Here is a 19,382-nt window from a genome sequence, read left to right as displayed (position 1 = left end):
CCAGCGGAAAGCAAGAGCATTACACTCGCCCTGAGGACCACTTGTTCCACCTTCGGGTATCTTTCGGGAAGCCTTCATCTGTGGCCTGCTTCAGCGCGCTCGCACTCCTAGAATATTAGGCTCGCCTATGCATCTTCACTCTTCCTTTGTCGATTACCTTCGTCTCGTTGAGGCGCTTGGCTGCGCGCATCGAGTGCGCTTCATGTATACTGAAGGCGAATGCTGCTTGTCATGCTTTTTAGCCTCTATAGTTACGGGGGCTTAGTTATATTGTTTCATTCGCGACCATGAGGACGCATTTTTCTACGCAACTTTTGCGGGTTGGTACGACAAGAGAATATTCAGACACTGGATAGGGCATGGACCGGTGCGAGCATAGCAATGTCGCATAAGGAGGGCACTGGTGGAAGAGTTGGCATGAGGAGCGGGTGTATAGCTGGCTCCTCTCGAACCTTTTGATATATGGATGCAGCAGCTATTACTCCAAGCTTGGCATGTGCCGGTCAGCGGACTGATGATAAACCCCGTAATGAAATGTATATTCTCAACTTCTCCTCATTCGATGCAAGCGACAGTCTGTATTTCTCATCAATCGAACAAAATGCAGTCACAAACTTGGCCGTCGGCAAACGCCGATACCCTTATCAAGGTCACGAGCTGCTTCCGTAAAAGTGGTTCTTGTAGCACATAACTACCTAATTCGGGCCAGTGCAGGCGGTGTAGTGCGGCGCTAAACCCCACTTGCTTACCTGACAACACCTACTCTTCAACGTACAGCTTCGTGATTCCTATACACCTATCTCGAACATACAGCAACATAAACATGGACGACAAAGTCAAATATCTCCTCTCACTCAGCGCCGTGCGAGAGCGTGCCAAGATTGTGGGAGAGGCTGCCGAAGCAGGCAAGCTGAGCCACTTTGATGTGCACGAGGAGCGTTTGGGCGAGGCTGCGGACTACGTGACTTCTGTTATCAAGGTTTGTTGTTCAACTTTGTTGACTTTGGTATCCTGGAGATTGCTGATATCGATTTCACCAGCGCGACTTTGGACCAGATAAATTCCACACCATTCCCCCTCACGGTCGCTGGCAGCACTTTGAAGTAGGCGGTGTACCCCGCATAGCCAACCTACTCGATGAGTGGAAGAAGGATGGATGCGACGATCTAGAACTTACTCGTCGGTTGATTGATCTCTTCTTCGTTTCTGTGCTGTTGGATGCTGGTGCGGGGGACCACTGGCGGTACGTGGAGCCGGGTACGGAAACGGAGTATGAGAGGAGCGAGGGGATTGCAGTGGCGAGTTTGTACATGTTCAAGGGTTTGGGATTCGCTGCGAAAAAAGATGGTGGGCCGATTGTTGATGGTATGTGTGCTCTCTGTGGCCAAATAAGGTTTAAGCTGACTGTGCTGCGTTGTAGGAAAGGGACTACGAGATTTGAAGACAGAGGCACTATCAGAAGGTCTCCAAATCTCCGACAGCAACCCCATGCTAGGCGTCGACTCCCGAGCCAACTTACTCCGCAGTCTGGGTAAATCATTGCTTTCTCATCCCACCATCTTCGGCGAACAAGGTCGTCCAGGAAACGTTGTTGGTAAGCTTCTCCCAACAAATCACTACTTAATTTCACTTTTATTAACCAAATCGAAAACAGATTACATGAAAACCACAACCACCGACCCTTCAACCCTAGACATCCTAACCTTCTGGGACGTACTCCAAAACCTACTCATCCCCATATGGCCGCAAGACCGCACCGTGGTAAACGGCCAAGCCCTCGGTGACGCATGGCCCTTATCCACCTTGAAAACACAATCCAAAGAAGGCAACTCTGACGAAAGCACCTACATCCAACCCTTCCACAAACTAACCCAATGGCTCGCCTACTCTCTCACCGTCCCTTTCACCCGCATCCTGTCCCTAGAATGGAAAAATATGTCTTCCATGACCGCCCTCCCTGAATATCGCAACGGCGGTTTGTTCGTCGATCTCGGTGTTTTAACCCTGAAACCTGCGTCTTTGGACCGTGGTCTCAAGGCTACTTCTGACGGAAGCGGTCTCCCATCTTTCCCCGCTGGAGACGACGCTATTGTGGAGTGGCGGGCGATGACGTTGGTGTTGGTGGATAAGTTGTACAAGTTGGTCTTGCAGAGGATGCAAGGGGTGGAGTTGAGTATGGCGCAGTTGCTCGAGGCTGGGACGTGGAAGGCAGGGAGGGAGGTTGCGAAGGAGAAGAGGCCTAAGACGAAGAGTAGTCCGATTGTCATCTTGAGTGATGGGACAGTTTTCTGAGGCGGGTTATAGGAATGGGGGGTGTGGGGATGTGTTAGGTGTGACATTAGAGTATGTATGTCTTACTTGCTACAACGATTGAAAGTAGTCAAAATTTCGTCATTACAACAAGAAATATGACTAACTAGCAAGAAAACTTTACATTCCTCACAAAGCGTGATGATCGCCTCTCCTTCTCTTTCCCACATCTCTCCGCTCCGCTCTGTGCCCCTCCATTCTATCAGTTCCCTCCGACGTATCGTCCAACACACCCAAGCCCTGCGGTCCTCTAAAATCACTTGACTCGACTTCTCCTGTCCGTTCTCCAGGTCTCTGCTGGTTAAGAGCTGTAGATTTAGTACTCCGGGATCCCCAATCCTGAGGCGCCATCCACATCTGCTGTGGAGTATCCGGACCCGCTACGTGTCTATCTATATAGTCCTGCTCATTTTGCCAAATACCACTCAATACCGGCGATTCCGGCTCTAGTTCTCCTCCGCTGTCTAATTCACTCCTTGGATGGTCGCCTGATAGTTCAGAAGGTCCTCTTGCATGTCCGTACATGGATTTGTGAGCTCGGAATTGGGCTGGTGTAGGAATGGTCGAGGGAATTGAGAGGGGGAGTTCTTGGGGTGGTGGGTGCCAGTCGTGTGGATGGTCGTGGTAGGCATGGTTGTTAGAGGCGTAGTTCGGGTCGCGGTGTGCGTAAGCTATGTAGCGCGGATCTTGAGGATGATAAGATGATTGCGGGTGCTGGTTAAGAGGGGATTGTTGGCTGTAAAAGGTATTGTCGAAGCCTGGGGTTGGGGACGTGTAGGATGGCGGTGCTGTATCTGTCATGTCAGTTTGACAGTCTAGTCCGTTGGAGAGAAGACTTTTATCAACTTACGGTCGGTTGACTTCGTTCGTATGTGTATTTGATGTTGTTGCGATTGTTGGTTTTCCGTCATTCCGCCGATAGGTAGGATGTCTTGTCTTCGCTCCATTCCATCTCCATTCTCATCGTTCTTTCCTTTCCTTTTTCTGAAACATATAAACCATATCACGAATCCAACGACCAAGGCTAGCGCAAAAGCGCCACCTGCTGCCCCACCCGCTATAGCAGCGACTGGTATTTTGTCTTCGGCTTGAGCTGAGGCAGTGGCTGATGGAGATGTAGTCGTTGATCCAGGTGTAGTTGTGGATGATGGTGCGTTGGCTACATTTACGGATACACTTTCGGTAGATGAAGATGGTGATGATGTCGGTGTAGCGCTGGATACTGTTGTAGATCCGCCAGTGGCGTGGTAGGCACTGAGCAAGTCCGGGCGATTGATGATGGCGGGTTCAAGATCGCCGTCTGGACAGCCAGACTGGGAGCATGCGTTTGTTTTACAACATCCCCAAAACGGTTCTAGACTCAATCAGCAAGTTCTTCTGGGGGTACAATCTAGTCGTAGATGGAGTGGAAGGCCTTCGGTAGACGACCAAGGCTGATCAATGTTGATCATTGACTTACCAGCATCAGCTGGAGTGCATGTGTAGAATTTGCTTCCAGTTCCGCACGTAGCATCAGGGAATAACCCGTACGCAGCTGCGTCAAAGGATCCAGGATATAGATTGCCTTGTGCACAGGTGATCTCACATGGATCTCTTGCGCAGCAGCCTACGAAGAATCTGGAGTTACATTAGCTATCAGACACGATAGGAAGGAGCTTTGCTACTCACGTTCCGTAGCCGCATGACCACCACGTACCTCCAGCGGGACAGGAAGGAGAGAATTCCTGTCTACTAGTGAGGTTGGCCGACATGATTCTAGGTGATGAGGCTGTAGTGCGTCCGTCAATGGCAGATGAAGCAAGCACGACCAACGCGGAATAGCAGCAGCGACTGAAAGCAAACAACAACTTTCCAAACTAGGTAATTCGCAACAGACAATAGAGATCGAAAGGAAGTAAAACTGAAACTTGACCTGAACCTAAAGGCCGCATATCTAGCGGATGAGGTGCGCATATACCCACGAACAATGGGCGACCCCGCGGCTGAGCCATCTTTCTGGCCTACATCACGACTACCGACTCTACGACGCATCTGCTCTGTAGTCCTCGAGCTAAAAAAGTCCAAGAACGCCCCCGTACACTGCCACATGATGGGGCCAGCCTCGCCGGATGTTACCTACCAGTGAGGAATTTGATGCATGTCATGCATATCTCCTCAGCACTACCAAGAAACCGCAGCTCGTTCTTCTTGGATCGTGATCTTACCCAAAAAGCATAGGCGGCCTACAATTTTGGTATATCAACGAAGAGTGCAACGAGTGTATAGATGCTGCGCTTCAACCTAAAAAAACGAGCATCTTCGTACCAGACCGGTGGGCGCAGCACCAGCGCGCAAAGCTAATCCATGGAGCTGTGAGAGAAAAAGTTTGAATACCCAGAAACACGCACATCCTGGGAGTAATGATTAGGACCAAGGTTGTGAGGTGGTGTGAGGGATAACCGGATTAAGTCAATGGCTGCCGTGTGGCGGCGCGGTGAGACGCATTTGTGGAAGAGCTGACGTTTGGGTCCTATTTCAAGGGTGGCGGGCTTTTAGCTGCACCGCCAGCGGGGTTCCGGAGAAGCTCGTGTTTTCGTAAGATGCAACACGAACGCGACAATGTGCACTATGTGTATATACATTCGCCTATCTCGTTTCAATATTGCTATCGATTATTGTGAATACATTGGATGTCTTGTTATTGTTGAATATAACTCAGAAAAGGGGAGATCGTTCGGAGGGAAGGAAGGGTAAGCCTGACCGAATCTTGTTTGATGGGATCTCGATACTGTGCTAATATTGGACATATGCCTGTTGAATTATACATTTATGCATTCGCTGGTTAAGATGGGTATGATACGCAGGTACGGAATAAGGTCTAAGGAAACCGCCCAAATACAAGATCTTGAGCGAACGAACAATAGCCTTCAATGAAACGATACGATCTTCGCGCAATTAGTTCCTTTGCGACGGTCCCTCAGTCATCACTCCCAACCCTTGACCTCGACTCGTTCGCTTAGCCATGTCATTCGAGAACTCTGCTTGTGGAGGTCTCGGAGAGACTTGCGGTGACTCCAATTCGGAAGGAGCGGGCCCTGTAGCATCGGCAGGAAGTTCAGAAAACCTTCGAGTATCCATGCCCCCTGATGCGCCGGCAGGAAGTTCGGAGTATCGGTGTGTGTTGGATGAAGAGACCTCTGCCGGCAGCTCTTGAGGCTCGCTTGCGTGGCTGGCGTATTGGTGGTATGACTGATGGCCTCCCTTGGTAATGGAGTTATCCTGGTAAGAGTCCTGGATAGGAGCAGAGTATGTAGGGGGTGCTGTCATGATTGTTAGTGTATTTTGAGGTGAGTTGATGGGAAAAACATACGCGATTGACCATCAAAGTGTGATGGGTGCCTGTTGTGGTCGTGCTTCTCGTTTTGCATCATTGGGACCATGGCCGCTGCACCCATCTCGCCTTCGGCAGGCTTCTGGTTGCGTCTCTTACGAAGAATGAAGAAGATTATGAGTCCAATGATAGCAAGGCCGACGACACCTCCAACTACTCCACCAACAATAGCACCAGTATTGCTCTTCTTGTCACCTGGTGTGGGGCTTGCGCTTGGGGTTGCGCTCGAAACACCTGAGGCATAGACTCTGAATTGCTCTGGTCGATCCATGAAGGCGGGAACTAAGTCTCCATCCACGCATGTGGACGGTGGTGTTGCTGCGCATGGATTCGACTTGCAGCATCCCCAGAATGAGTCTCCTGCGTCACATGTATAGAAATCGCTGGCTACTCCGCAAGACGCGCCTGGCCATTCCCCGTAATGTGAGGTGTTATATGCACCGGGACGGATGTTTCCTTGTTGGCAGCCATTGGTACACGGATCGGTCGTGCAGCACCCAACAAAATTGCTTCCACCTTGGGTAGCGCAGGCATACCTGGAGCTTGTCAATATCCGCGTCACTCTTAACTTCTGAGATTTGCCTTACCACTTGCCTCCAGTTGGGCAATGAAAGTCGTAGAATGATGAATTAGACATGACGGAAATACTTCTAATGTAAACGAAGGGGCTTTGGATGTGTAATATTCGCAGTGAAGTATATTGTTCAAACCAAACGGCGCAAAAACAAAGATCGGACCAAAGCGAGAGTAAGTGCAGTAAATCCTACCAACAAGGCGGTAGATATGATAAAGTACGGGGCATGGCAGCTAGTTCAAAGATGAACAGCACACGGACGAGCATGTATCTCCATGCCCAGGTGTCTCGAAGCACACGCAAGGAACGCCTGAATGTGGCGTTACCTGATCGGTAGCACTGCAGGAAAACATTGTGCACAGCACCCACCAATCGAAGACCGCGCGTAATCCAATGTGGTATAGTTGACCCATCCGCCTTATGGTGGCTGGCGATGTGTGATGTATTTTGGTGTATTGTCAGAAGCTTGACCTTACACTTCGCGTTAGTAGCTGAAAGAAAGTAAGCGAAGAATTGACGAGCCTAAAGGCCGACCCGTACCCCGTGGCAGGATTTGATCTGAGCGTGAGAGCCTTAGCACAGCCCTCTTCCATCGCGGGAGCAACGGTGTATATAACGGAAAGTCCATGCGATGCTACGATGGTTTATTAGACCTACACTACCAACGCATCACGAAACAAAAGCCCATCGCCTTGCTTCCCTTGATGGCACTTTATCAAGCGACCCGCAAAAACCTCAGGTCTACATAGGGCGGTGAGGCGCAGTAGCAATCACAACTTCACTTCCTTTGGTGGCGTTGTTAATCGAAATGAGAACCAAGATGTGCTTAGGGCATGGGGCCGTTTCTCAACAGCAGAACCCGCATGTGGGCCCACAAGAAGTCAGCATGAGCCAACATTACCCCGAGGGGGATTGTAAAGTTGGGCTGGGTGCCTGAGAAGCCGTGCTCATAAACACCCGATCGCTGCATTGTGTGACAAAATCAGTATTCGCCGACCTGAGGAGACGATGCGGCTGTACGGGTACTTCAGCCGTAAGCAGTAGGCTTGGCGTCCGCGTCCCGTTTCCGAACCCACCTGTTGCGCGACTGAAGCCAAGAAGATTTTGTATTTGTACATCAGATGCTGCTCCTAGAATCGGGGGCATAAGGTGTCGAGCCAATATTATGTCGCTACATCGTTCAGAGCCCAGACTGATGTGGAAACCTAAACAGACGAACAGCGCACCGTCCTTGACTGGAATAGGATTAGAGCGCCAAGCTCTGGAGTTCAAATTCATCAGTATAGCCTGGCTGCCTTATTGCAAAGCGGTGTCTAGATGACACAGCCTCTGATGGGGAAAGAGCAGCATATTTGGAGCCGTCACCAGGTGGTCACAGCAACACACTTCAAAAGTGGATGCTTCCGCTTGGGCATACGCCTTTTGACTGAGCCTCGCAATTGACGCAATCGAGAGTTCTGGAAATCAAGATATTCGCCTAACCAGGATGCAGGCGACAAGGGCGGTGATGAAGACAACGACGTTCAAAATTCATGTCGCAGTACGGTAGAGAACAGGAAAAGTAGTCGAAAAGAGCAGCTGTAGTGAGTTTTAAGAATCATGATCGGTTTTCTCCGTAGGGACATGGCGTTAGAAGATGGACGTGTGGCGTGCACGAGCCTCTCAGGCTGGGGCTAGTACATCATGACCGCGGGGAAGCTATCGTGGCTATCTTCAGTGACAGCACAGCAGACATACCGCAACACTATCTGGCGAATGACATGCGGTAGATGCGAGAAACTTGTTCATTCCCGGTTCCATTCATGACTTGATACATGCGTCGCGCCAATGTGATCCCAGCGGTGATGCGACCAGCCTCCCCAGTATATCCGGTGGCTGGCACACAGTTTCAAGCACCCGCCATCTCAAGTAGAAAACTTACCCACACCCAGCTACAGAAAAATCTCATAATGCTATCATTCTTGAACGACTCCACTTGATTAGTGTACCGAAGAAGATATGAGTGTGGAGACATTCCAACTCAAGCAAACCAACGGTAGGTAAGCTGCGCAAGCTGTTCAAGACGCGTATTAGGCTGACCGAAGTACCAGTATCTCAACCTCAATTATCTCACCAAACCTCACAGCAGAGCGTTGCTGCCTCATTAGCTGCTTCGGAAGGCTACTATAGCGCGTCAGAGCACGCGTCTAGCTCGAGCGAAGAAAGACAGCCTCTCTACCAGACACCGCCCTCCCACCACCGAACACCAGCGCAAAGTCATGAGCAGTTGGTGCCACATACTGACGTCCCAATAACGTCTCTACACGGCATCGGTATCCCAAGGCAGCAGCCTCAGCCTTCCTTTACCCACGAACGCCCTCAATCACCCGCTGTGTCTACTATTGCCGAGGAGTCGAGACCAGACACGCGAGACGCGAGGCGGTCCCAGTTACTATCCAACATGGATACCGAATCGCAGGCAACCACACCAGGCCAGGACACCACGCCGTATATTCGATTCGCTATCGACCAGCTTACTCGGGACGAAGAAGTTAGAGGATCGAGGATATATCCAGAGGTTCGACCTGAGGACGACGAAGATGACTATCCCGTCGATAGGATCGTCCACGACAATGGCTTGGGATACATGGCCCAAGAACAACGGACACAGCAAAGGATGTCACAACAGATACCGCGGAAGCCCTTGAGACAGTCGTCCACACCGCTTGCGAAAGCCCCAGCACCTATGGCTACCACACAGCCTTACAATCCACATTACCAATCTCAACAGCACAGGCAACAGCAGTCACCTTCTCCTCGTCGGTCAGAGGACGACGTCTTCTTAGCACATACTCAACACGCGCCCCTCCACTTCCTCCCAGCCATCCTTCGCCCATTTTGGCTAGGCACCTTCATCTTCTTATGCATTCTTATGCTCGCTGCACTAATCTTCTCCGCCATCTACTCAAACCGTAATGGCGGCAACGGTCTATGGGACTACAATGCCTTTGGGGACAACCGCTACTTCGTCTTCGAATACCTTCCAACCCTAGTTGGAATGCTCTTGCTCCTTTGGCTCATCCAGGTCCAGGTGGCTGTCCAACGCCTGATACCTTTCATCTCAATGGCTTCAGACTCTTTCCACAAGCGATCCGAAGCCGTCTTCCTCCGACTGTACCCGATGCAGTTTGTATGGCCAAATTTTGAGCATATCCGCTCCGGACACCCCGGCGTCGGAGCTTTCTTCATCATATCATGGTTGTTTACTTGGACGATACCCCTTCTTGCTTCTGCTTTCAACGTGCGATACGATTTAGGGCGCAGTGTCTGGCGATGGGTAGCCGTTCAAGGCGTCATCTGGACCGTTGTTGTTCTTTACATTATTCTTATCATCGCCCTGCTCTACCTGCTGATCTTCCTGATCCTCAATCCAACCGGTCTGAAATGGGACCCCCGATCACTTGCCGACATCGTCTCGCTTCTCGAGCGCTCGAACAATCTCACCGATTACAACGGTTCCGAGACTTTCGAGAAAGCCGATTGGCACCTTGTCAGCAATCGCGCAGATCGCATTGGATACTGGACGACTACAAAGAGGCCTAGCGATGTCTTCTATGGTATTGGCGAAGAGGGTGCTGGAATCCGGAGGTTCTCAGTCCAAGAAGGGCGCATCACGGAGAAGGGAGCAGAGCGCACCAATTCTGCGCCAGCCCAAGGCAATGATTTCACCATCCGCACCGACATCCGCAACCCAAGCGTGCGTTTAAGATTCCTTCCATGGTATCTGAAAGACACATCGGTCATTGCATGGATCGTCATCGCTGCTGTGTTGTTGATTGCCTTCCTGGTTGTCAGTTTCGTCAACGACGCTGTTCGCTTCGGATTCCTGCCCCAAGTCTTCGCTCGTACAGGCGCAGATGGCTTCTCGGCTTCGAACTTCCTTTACTCTTTCATTCCCGCACTGATCGCCAACTTCCTCTTCTTGGCCCTTTTGTCTCTCGACTACTCCCTCCGTGTACTTCAACCCTACATTGCGCTTTCCTCGAAAGGCGGAGCCACCGCTGAAGCCTCTCTACTAGTCGACTATGCCTGTCGCCTACCTTTCTCGGTCACTCTAGCAGCGCTCGATAACAGGCACTGGCAAACGGCAATCCTATCTTTTGTGTCGCTGACATCGAGCACCCTTCCCGTTCTCGCTGGAGGCTGCTTCTGGACACAATACTGGAGCAGCGGAGACGTCGTTCGTGTCTCAGCGGAGCTTGCAGGATACTACGCCCTCTGTTTCTTCCTCGCCTTGTATGGCCTCAGCCTCCTCGCCCTCATACCAGGTCGTCGCCGAGCCGCTCTGCCTCACCGCAGCAACACACTCGCCGAGATAATCAGCTGGGTATACCAATCCCCCATCCTTGCCGACCGCGCCTTCTCTCGTCCACAGACAAAGCCCGAACTTGTTGCAAGGCTGATGGGTACCACCTACGCCGAGCGCACGTGGGCGCAATCCGCCCTCTCGCTCGTCCGTCCTTCCCGCAACGACCTGCGTGGCGAAGAGGCTGCCGAACCTGCCTTGGGCGACAAGACGAGGAAAGAACGCAAGAACGAGAAGCACAACTCGTACACTGATCCTCACAAGATCCGTTATGGCTTTGGTATCCACGTAGGACGCGACGGCCTTGAGCACCTCGGTATCGATCGCGTACACCGTGGTGGTGAGAGAAGTGGTCGCGAGCTGGTCATTTGGGAAGAACAGCAACACAGTAAGAGGAAGAGTTGGACGAGCCAGGCTTAAGCCTCACACACATATACGCTCTGTCTCTTCGATATCTGACAGCAACGGTCGTACACGAAACAACGCAACGTAACGCACCTTTACGATCACAATCACGCTCGTATTCTACATCGAGTTTTCCACAGCAAGATCACATTTTTTAGCATTGGCGTTTTCTTTTTTGGGCATCACGGATTTACGGGATTCACGGCATTTGGGACGACTGGCGCAATGATTTTGGAATAGAACGAATCTTACGCAACGTAAAAGGGAAATGTATAGTACTACATGGTAATAGTGGGGGGTGTTTTTGACATAGACTAGGAGGTTGTAGACAGGCTACGCTTCTTATGGGGGGTAATGACGTGTATACGGAAAGGGCAAAAGATATAGGCCCAGTAATTATGAGAGCTGAATAGCAGCGACATGGACGATGAAATGTACACGGGGAATGACAGTATCAATGCACACACACACACACACACACACACACACACACACACACACACACACATCATGATGCGATTGGAAACTATAGTATTTTTCTTTTACTTGCACATTTTCAAGCATGTCAAGTGTGGAAATTCTTAATATTTGCATCTCAAACGACTGGACTATGCAGCAATAGCCGCCTCAGTGAGCCTACTAATCTCCAACTCGCCATCCCCACCCAAGTTATCTAGTCCATGGAACCCCTCCTCCACAATCCATTTCTGTTCATACTTCATGAGCACTTTACACGCATTGCCCACGACCAACAGGCCAGGAGGTCTACTCCCTTCCTCCTCGACAGCAGCACAGACATGTTCTAGTGTCGTCCTGATGACTCTTTGATCCGGACATGAAGCTCGTTCCAGTACAGCGACAGGCAAGTCTGAGGGGTACGCTTTGCCGACTAGACTTTCGACTAGAGCGGATAGGCGGTGGAGTGACATGAGGAGGACAAGTGTGCGGGACGCTACGAACTCTGGTGGGTCGAGGGGCGCGCCCTTTCTGCCTGTGCCGGTGCAGATGAGCACTTGGTCTGCGATACCGCGGTGCGTGGCGGGTATCGCGGCGAAGAGGGGTGCGCTTAGGGCACTTGTGATACCAGGTAGGACACTGGGTATGAAGCCGTGCTCGCGGAAGAAGTCGTACTCTTCGCCGCCACGACCGTAGATGTATGGGTCGCCCTGCTTTATCCGCACGACAACTTTGCCAGCTTTGAGCCCTTCCAGACCTAGCTCCAAGAGCTCTTCCTGCGCTTTGTCTGCATTTCCGGGGAACTTTCGCGCGATGTGGACGGTTGCGCGGCGGGGAACGAGGTCGAGGATGGGTGCGGGGACGAGTTTGTCGGCGAGAATCAGATCGGCGGAGAGGATGGCTTTGTGTGCTGCGCGGGTAAGGAGGTCGGGGTTGCCAGGGCCGGAACCTGCGAGGATGATACGACCTGCTCGTCTTCCAGGAGTGGTGGCAGTTGGCCCGATTTTCGAGGGGATACTGCTGGCGAATTCGCGGAATAACATATCGACGTCTGCGTCTGTGATACCTGCAAGACGGCGTAGAGGCCAGTATTCGCATATTTGTGATAGCCAGCGCATGCGACGTCCCCGTGCTGCTTCTTTGCTTTCTTCCAGGATCAGCTTGTTGAATGTCGCTGGCTGACCACTGTCCTCCTCCTCTGCTTCCAAGTCTTGCGATAATTCCGCTGCATGGTCTTCCTCCCATATGCGTCGCCGCAGTGTTCCCAGCCTCTCCACCGCATCGCCCAGGCGCGGTGGGAGCGACGCCGCAATCTCCCTCCGTATCCTTGCGGAGAGTTTGCATCCCTTGCCAGATGTTGTGATACCGATCTGTAGAGGGCCGTCCGAATGCGTTGAGAGGAGGGTGAAGGAGCACAGGTTCGGTGCATCGGCGACATTGATTGGTATGCGTAGTCTCCGACAAAGACTTGAGATGTGGGTTGCTGTGGCGAGTTAGAGAGAAGCCTGGAATGTATAGGGCATGTGGCCTACCTGATGTATGTTTACCGCCCGCAGTAACAAACACGGCATCTACTACGCCGTCTACCTCTGGCCTTCCAAGTGTGGTCAAGTCTTCCTCTACAAAACTCCGCTTTAGCCATTTTACTTCGCCCGCCTCAATTCGCTTGACGAGACCATAGTGAAGTGTGGAGTCCTCGGGCGCAAGCAGTATTGGTTTGGCACCAACCTCTATTGATCGTGCGCATCGTGCGCCGGCAAGTGGGTTGGACCCTACTATAAGGTGAATGTGGGATGTGGCGTCAACCGCGGTAAGAAGTGCTGGAGCCATGTTGAAGTGTGATGTGGAATAAAATGGCAACAACTTGGAATGCCAGGAAGGAGGGGCAATAATATGAGTAGACACAATCGTCGAGGCGATAAGTCCTCGGCGGCGTTGATAATGCGGGTGTACATTATTTGTTCCGATAGCGACGAGCCGATATGGCGCGATCGCACTAAGGGCATCCCCGCGGAAAAAGGCGACATGTGAGTGGTGGTCCCGCCCAATAGCCGATGGTGCAATTGACTGCTGTCAAACTTGCGCGGAGTTAGTCCATCTGCTCGTCGCGGCCCATGACAATGTTGAGCGCTTTTCGGCTCAACATTAGACTGTGTCCAAGGGCATTGAGCTTTGCTGAGGCGGAGATTAGAGCAGGGTCTTGGCTCTCCACCCGTATCTTCTCTTTGACGCGAACGTCGTGGTCCTTGTATTTGAAAGTGCGATCGGCTTCATCGTGTGCAGGTGCTCTTGCACCACCTAGCGCTGATGCAAAGGTATTGCGAATGCTGAAGCCGGTGAGCGATGTGTTGTCGCTGGCATTGTATGGTTCGAGAGTGCGGATTTCGAGCACAAGGGCGGCATCGAAGACGAACAGATGGAAAGACAGATTCACTGGCAGTGGAGGGTCGAAGGTCTGTGGATTGTCAGTGACGCCCACGTTCGTCCTGCATGTGCAGCCTACCTTGTCGTCTACAGGGTTTTCCCACCACGGCGACTGGACGTCCGAGTAGCCCTTGAGTGCGGCTTGCGCTTCCAGTATATGGTCGTGTAACAGCTGCAGTTGTCCAGAGACAAAGTTGGCATTGGTAGCATCGCCTCCCCAAGTAGCCACGTCGATGACGTCGAGGCAGCTGTTGATGGATGTTCGAATCGAGGTAAGCTGGGGCACGACGAGCGTAGGCGCATGCGGTGCTGAGGATATGGCGAGGTCGTATGTCAGAGAGCCTTTTGGTGGTGGGAGGCTTGCCAGCCGAAGCTTCACGTTCTGCGCGGTGTGAGTTGCTGTACCAGAACAGACATGAGAGAGACATACGCCTTTTGTGATGCGCGTGCCAATGCGCGTAATGAGGCCTTTGAGACTCTCAGAGCGTACCGACGTCAGCACAAGCGTCGAGCCATTCTCTGAAGGCGCAAGCAGCGCAGCGCACTCTTCCAGGCCTGCCTTGAGCGACTGCAACGTCTCGCGGAGCTGCACAAGCAACCATTCAAGCTCCCGCGCTTGCGACGCCGCCTGCTCATGAGCGAGACGCGCATCGTCGATGGGGGGCCATACAGCAGTCGACATGGTGGTGTGCTTCCAAGGCACGAACGGTGCAGGGTGTTGTTGTCTGCTGCCCGAGCTCGATGGCAGGCACGCAGCAGATCTCGCTACTATCCGAGCAAGGAAGCCATCCCTGCATCCATCACCCATCTCAACATGTGATGCCGCACGCATCACACACTTGGAGACTCAGTAACTCGCACCGTCACGATCCGTTGCATCCGCCAACACGTTTGCAGGCAAGCCGCGGGCCCTTTGGTGTGTCGAGGAGCCTCGGGATGATGCAAAGCGCGCGCGATAGTGTCGTAACCCTGTGCGATGATGGAGCTAGTTGACGACGCCGATTCATTCGCCTACGTCACCGCTGGCCAGCGCTCATAAACAAGCCTGCCAGGCCTCTTTTCGTTGCGCATTTGACACGCAGCTAGCCACGTCGAATCATCCCACTGTAATAGCACCTTTATCGTGCATCCTAATCTTAATACACAACCACCCTTGCGACGACACCTCTTTTGGGCGACACCAACAATGGCAGTGGCTAGTAAGTCGTCCGTCACTTCCTGTTTTGGCTGCGCGCCTGCTAACATGCTACCCAGGACCCCTTCTCGCTTTCGGCTCGCTGATACTCGTCGCTGGTGGCCTGCTCTTCCAATTCCTGACCATCCTCACTGGCGGCGTCAATAAGGCTCCTCTTAACAAGTTCTACTTCCTCGAGGCCTCTACCAATGGCATCCCCAACGCACGAAACCCATCGCGATGGACTTTCTTTGCCATCTGCGGCTCCGACCCATCATCGGGAAACAATGCCAACTGCGGCTCACCCGTTCCAGCGCTGCCATTTGACCCGCCCCGCAACTTTGGCACCCAGCAAGGCATTCCTGAGCAGTTTATTGGTACACACACGTACTTCTATCTGTCTCGCTTCATGTTTGCCTTCTACCTGATCGCTCTCTTCTTCGCTGCCATGGCTCTCATCTCCGGTCTACTTGCCCTCTGTAGCCGTCTTGGAGGATACCTCTCTTCTTTGATGGCCTTTATCGCTCTATTCTTCCAGGCGCTCGCTGCAGCTCTCATGACGTAAGTTTACCCATGACGAAACTTCTTGCCATGTATACTAACTTGACCAGTGCATGGGTAGTCAAGGGTCGCGACGCCTTCCGTTCCGCCGGTAACGAAGCACGCATCGGAAGATACCTCATGGGTTTCACCTGGGCTGCCGTTGCCTGTTACTTCCTAGCTACCGTCATGTTCTGTCTCGGTGGCCGTCTCGGAGGCGATCGCTCTTCCAGCATGCGCCGAACGCGCTCTACCAAGTCAAACCGCAGCCGAGGTAGCTTCATTGACACCGAATCCCAGCGTAAGACTAGGGACTACTCTCCGTAGACCGGTACACGATGGGAAAAGGAGGACGAGATCGAAGAGAGGCCATGTAGAGGGGAGACTGATCTTTTACGCAACGATATCCATGATTTGATTTTATAATGCACGAACATAATACCTTGTTATAGCGTGCGAATGAGTTAATGCTAGTAATGTCCATATGCATACACAGCAAAAGTAACTTCGTATACAAAGAGCACCTTGATGAATGTGTCTTTAGACTGCTAAAAGTTCACGGAAAGGATTCTTGTCATGCGCCTGCACATGCATTGCGCGTCCGCCTCTGACCCGGAAATCAACCAACGACATCAAAACTCATCCACACCACACCATGTCTCAAACATATCCCCCAGATCCAACACCTTGCCCGCTTCTTCCACTGTCCTTCTCTCGACCACAGTCCACAAGTCAAACACATCCTCTTCGTCTTCTTCCTCCTCCCCCTCCTCTTCTCCCGACTCATCACCACCACTAACCGGCACGTAAGCCTCTACCCCCTTACAACTTGCCACACACTCATCCAGCAAATTCCAATCCGTCACCCCTCTCAGCACCATCTGGGGATCGCCCAGTCCAGGATATCTCATAACAGGCGGCGCGCCATTCGACAAAGTATATCTTGTTTCTAGACCCGTGATCCTCGAGGTGTACGAATGGGATTCGTTGCACGAGGAAGGCATCGACAGGGTATGAGCATCGAAGTCCGCGAGAGAAGTAGTGAGAAGATCAGACTCGTCCTGTTTGTTGAAGAGCTGTGTAGCGAGTGTATATGCGCGTTGGGTGTGAGATTTCATGAGGCCAATAGCGGGGAGGGGGATATATCTCGTTGTGTTCTTTTTCTTCAACAACCCACTTCCGTTATCCTTGTCTTTCGCAGCAGCAGCAGCAGCAGCAGCAGCAACATCCACAGCACCACCACCACCACCACAAAACGGCGGCACAACACCCACACCCCCGTTTCCCAAAAACTGTGCCCACGGCTTCACCCCACTGACCCAGGGTCCCGTCTCGTACTCGCCCACAGGACACCACGCCTCACCCCTGGGATCATAAATCACTTGATCGCCCGTCGAAACTCTGCGTCCCCAGATTGTAACCTCGAGAAGAGAAATCGTGTCCCTAACGCTCTTCTCAAATGCCCTAGCACGATTCGCGCCTCGTACCGCTACTTCAACAGTCCCAGCTGCCTGCGCTTCTTCCAGCACCTCTTCGTAAGGGAGGTATAATGCGCTTTCTTGCCAGATGTCTAAGAGATAGAACCATATTGACTGCATGAGCGGGGTATCTATGGGGTGGAAATCGGCAAAGTAGTCGAGGAGGATCGTAGCACACGACCAGTATTTGGTTGTGAAGGTAGATTCGCATGGGCGGCAGGGCCAGTTGGACCGGTTGCGGTGGTGCGGGCAGATTGGGTGGGTGAGAAGGGATTTAACTTGCATGTATGCAGTTTCAAAGGTGATGTCGTTGTTGTCGCATATGTAGCGCGTGGTTGTTGGAGGTGAGGTGGTATGGTCTGTTATGAGGATGTTGGGTAGGGGTGGCATTGTGATGGATGCTTGAGGATAAGTAGCCAGCGCGTTAGAAATTTTAATATTCAATCTAACACCAGTGAGTAGTATGGATGTTGGTACTGAAGTGGAGGTCGAGTAGCAATCGGGGTTCATAAATTAGCGCCAAGACTGCAGCCTTGAGTGATATACTTGAAAGCAGCTCACAATACCAGTCGCAGTGATATTAGAACAAATCCTACTCTAACCCTGAAAGCTGCGCTCGATACCCTTCACTCTTCCTACCATTTCGACATGCGACTAAGCGTGCTCATCCTCCCATGTTGCATGTTACTCAACAGCGCTTCCTCTAGGGCCGATTGACTGATACCCGCATCTGTCCAATGTGAATATATGTATCAATCTAAAGGACGGTAACACCATGACTCACCATCAATGTCGCTGAAGCTGCTGCCCATACTAGGCGTGCCCTCACTGCCTTCCACCTTGGATCGCAGTCCTCCGCGCCGTGGACTGCCGAGTCGGCCTAGTGCTGCACGATGATCTGACGCTGGGCTCATGGGGCTCTTTGCTGCTGAATGAGGTCCACCGGAACTAGTCATTGATGACGCCGTCTCGTTAGTCGCAAGTGATTGCACGTCAATGGACTTCTGTCTCGTGGGTGGAGCATTCCTTGCGCGATCTGTTTGTAGAGTCTTTTGTTCGGGTTTGCTAGTGGTACGGAAACGTGTATCTTGTGCATACTTGCTACTGCTGGGCTGGGGTCTAGCTGCAGTTGCGAAGGGCAGACTCGGCTCATGCGAGCCCGAATCATCAATCTCCTGGGTTCCATCACCCTCCTCGAATGTGGAGAGATCTCGAGGTTTCTTCTGCTGGAAACGCGGTGGGCGCTTGAAGAGTTGACTTCGATGAGCTGGATGATCAGTATCTGACAACGATGATGAGCTCGAAGATGAGGAGTCAGGAATGTCTGGAGAGGCCGTTTCATCATTCCGATAGCTGGGCGGTGCGGCCGGAGTGTGTGCACGATCGTCAGACCTCCGACTAGTCAAGTTAGGGCGTTGAGTAGAGCGTGTGGACAGCGTTCGAGCTGGCGCTTGAGTATTCGTTCGAGACTGAGTAATTGTGGTCGTAGATGGTGTCCTAGATAGAGGAGGCGCTGGGTCATGTTAGATGTGTCTACCATGAAATCCATCGATTTTGTCAATGTACTTACCTGGCGTCGTTACCTCTGCACTGCGTAGGCTTGGACTGTCCCTTGATCGTCCAGCCAGCGCAGATGTAGTCCTACCAGCTGCTTGTTGTCAGTAATATCAACCAATAGTGAATGATTTACCTACCTCCAGATCCGGCACTACCACCCCTCCGCATCGCAACACCACCAACACCGGTCATAGTGCTACCGCCAGTTGGCGACGATGATGGAACAGCATTTGAAATGCTGACCTTCTTCATCTGATTGCGAACGTGATCAAGATGCCGCTCGTACAACCATGCTGCTTGCTGAAGAAGAAAGGTTGGGGGGACTTGAAATTTGTCGGCTCTGTTACAGTCAGCGAGGCTGATGCATTGCGCGATATGCATATACATACAACTCGACCCCTACGTTATATATCAGCATAAGTTCAGGAGGCTTATGTGAAGGAGCACTTACAGTTCAAGTCACTGGTCTTCGAAGACTTTGATATAACCTTCCATAATTGGCGGTCTCTCTCGGCATCCCATTGTGCCTGTGCGATGGTCAGATGATCCCTCAAGACCAGATGGAAGTTACTTTACCTGTGGAGGATCTTCAAAGTCACCCCGTATGAACGGGAGACGTATTAGCGCTGTAAACTGAACTGAAGACATTGAGAGATGATCCGACGTAGATGCGAAGATGTAGGTTGATGGAGAGATGGTCAACAGAGGTGTGGTGATGCGACTAGGCTGTCGAATGAAGTAAGGCGTGA

General features: G+C 51.9%; 8 protein-coding genes across 8 annotated transcripts; 3 read left to right on the top strand and 5 right to left on the bottom strand.

The window, feature by feature from the left end:
* Window positions 1–823: 823 nt before the first annotated feature.
* On the top strand, window positions 824–2,292 carry ALTATR162_LOCUS8458 (uncharacterized protein; the record flags this gene model as incomplete). The annotated part of the gene is made up of 4 exons (XM_043316088.1): window positions 824–979; window positions 1,041–1,365; window positions 1,421–1,594; window positions 1,655–2,292. 4 exons carry the CDS (start codon window positions 824–826, stop codon window positions 2,290–2,292), a joined length of 1,293 nt encoding a protein of 430 aa, XP_043172023.1.
* A 147-nt stretch (window positions 2,293–2,439) lies between these two features.
* On the bottom strand, window positions 2,440–4,061 carry ALTATR162_LOCUS8457 (uncharacterized protein; the record flags this gene model as incomplete). The annotated part of the gene is made up of 4 exons (XM_043316087.1): window positions 2,440–3,098; window positions 3,161–3,610; window positions 3,770–3,927; window positions 3,979–4,061. 4 exons carry the CDS (start codon window positions 4,059–4,061, stop codon window positions 2,440–2,442), a joined length of 1,350 nt encoding a protein of 449 aa, XP_043172022.1.
* A 1,183-nt stretch (window positions 4,062–5,244) lies between these two features.
* Window positions 5,245–5,951, bottom strand: ALTATR162_LOCUS8456 (uncharacterized protein; the record flags this gene model as incomplete). The annotated part of the gene is made up of 2 exons (XM_043316086.1): window positions 5,245–5,609; window positions 5,660–5,951. 2 exons carry the CDS (start codon window positions 5,949–5,951, stop codon window positions 5,245–5,247), a joined length of 657 nt encoding a protein of 218 aa, XP_043172021.1.
* Window positions 5,952–8,694: 2,743 nt separating this feature from the next.
* On the top strand, window positions 8,695–11,019 carry ALTATR162_LOCUS8455 (uncharacterized protein; the record flags this gene model as incomplete). Its single annotated transcript, XM_043316085.1, has 1 exon — window positions 8,695–11,019. The coding sequence occupies one exon, from the start codon at window positions 8,695–8,697 to the stop codon at window positions 11,017–11,019; it is 2,325 nt and encodes a 774-aa protein (XP_043172020.1).
* A 593-nt stretch (window positions 11,020–11,612) lies between these two features.
* Window positions 11,613–13,290, bottom strand: ALTATR162_LOCUS8454 (uncharacterized protein; the record flags this gene model as incomplete). Its single annotated transcript, XM_043316084.1, has 2 exons — window positions 11,613–12,943; window positions 12,993–13,290. The coding sequence occupies 2 exons, from the start codon at window positions 13,288–13,290 to the stop codon at window positions 11,613–11,615; spliced, it is 1,629 nt and encodes a 542-aa protein (XP_043172019.1).
* Window positions 13,291–13,549: 259 nt separating this feature from the next.
* Window positions 13,550–14,566, bottom strand: ALTATR162_LOCUS8453 (uncharacterized protein; the record flags this gene model as incomplete). The annotated part of the gene is made up of 3 exons (XM_043316083.1): window positions 13,550–13,915; window positions 13,964–14,266; window positions 14,315–14,566. 3 exons carry the CDS (start codon window positions 14,564–14,566, stop codon window positions 13,550–13,552), a joined length of 921 nt encoding a protein of 306 aa, XP_043172018.1.
* Window positions 14,567–15,070: 504 nt separating this feature from the next.
* ALTATR162_LOCUS8452 (uncharacterized protein) lies at window positions 15,071–15,925 on the top strand (the record flags this gene model as incomplete). The annotated part of the gene is made up of 3 exons (XM_043316082.1): window positions 15,071–15,083; window positions 15,139–15,619; window positions 15,670–15,925. 3 exons carry the CDS (start codon window positions 15,071–15,073, stop codon window positions 15,923–15,925), a joined length of 750 nt encoding a protein of 249 aa, XP_043172017.1.
* Window positions 15,926–17,711: 1,786 nt separating this feature from the next.
* Window positions 17,712–19,281, bottom strand: ALTATR162_LOCUS8451 (uncharacterized protein; the record flags this gene model as incomplete). The annotated part of the gene is made up of 7 exons (XM_043316081.1): window positions 17,712–17,806; window positions 17,861–18,589; window positions 18,647–18,724; window positions 18,771–18,973; window positions 19,023–19,032; window positions 19,085–19,160; window positions 19,210–19,281. The coding sequence occupies 7 exons, from the start codon at window positions 19,279–19,281 to the stop codon at window positions 17,712–17,714; spliced, it is 1,263 nt and encodes a 420-aa protein (XP_043172016.1).
* Window positions 19,282–19,382: the final 101 nt, after the last annotated feature.

Source organism: Alternaria atra (genome assembly GCF_907166805.1).
Source record: "Alternaria atra isolate CS162 genome assembly, contig: 29, whole genome shotgun sequence".
In the NCBI taxonomy this organism is placed as follows: Eukaryota; Fungi; Ascomycota; class Dothideomycetes; order Pleosporales; family Pleosporaceae; genus Alternaria; species Alternaria atra.
The sequence above is the reverse complement of the archived record's forward strand: the minus strand, read 5'-3'. Positions and strand labels throughout refer to the sequence as shown.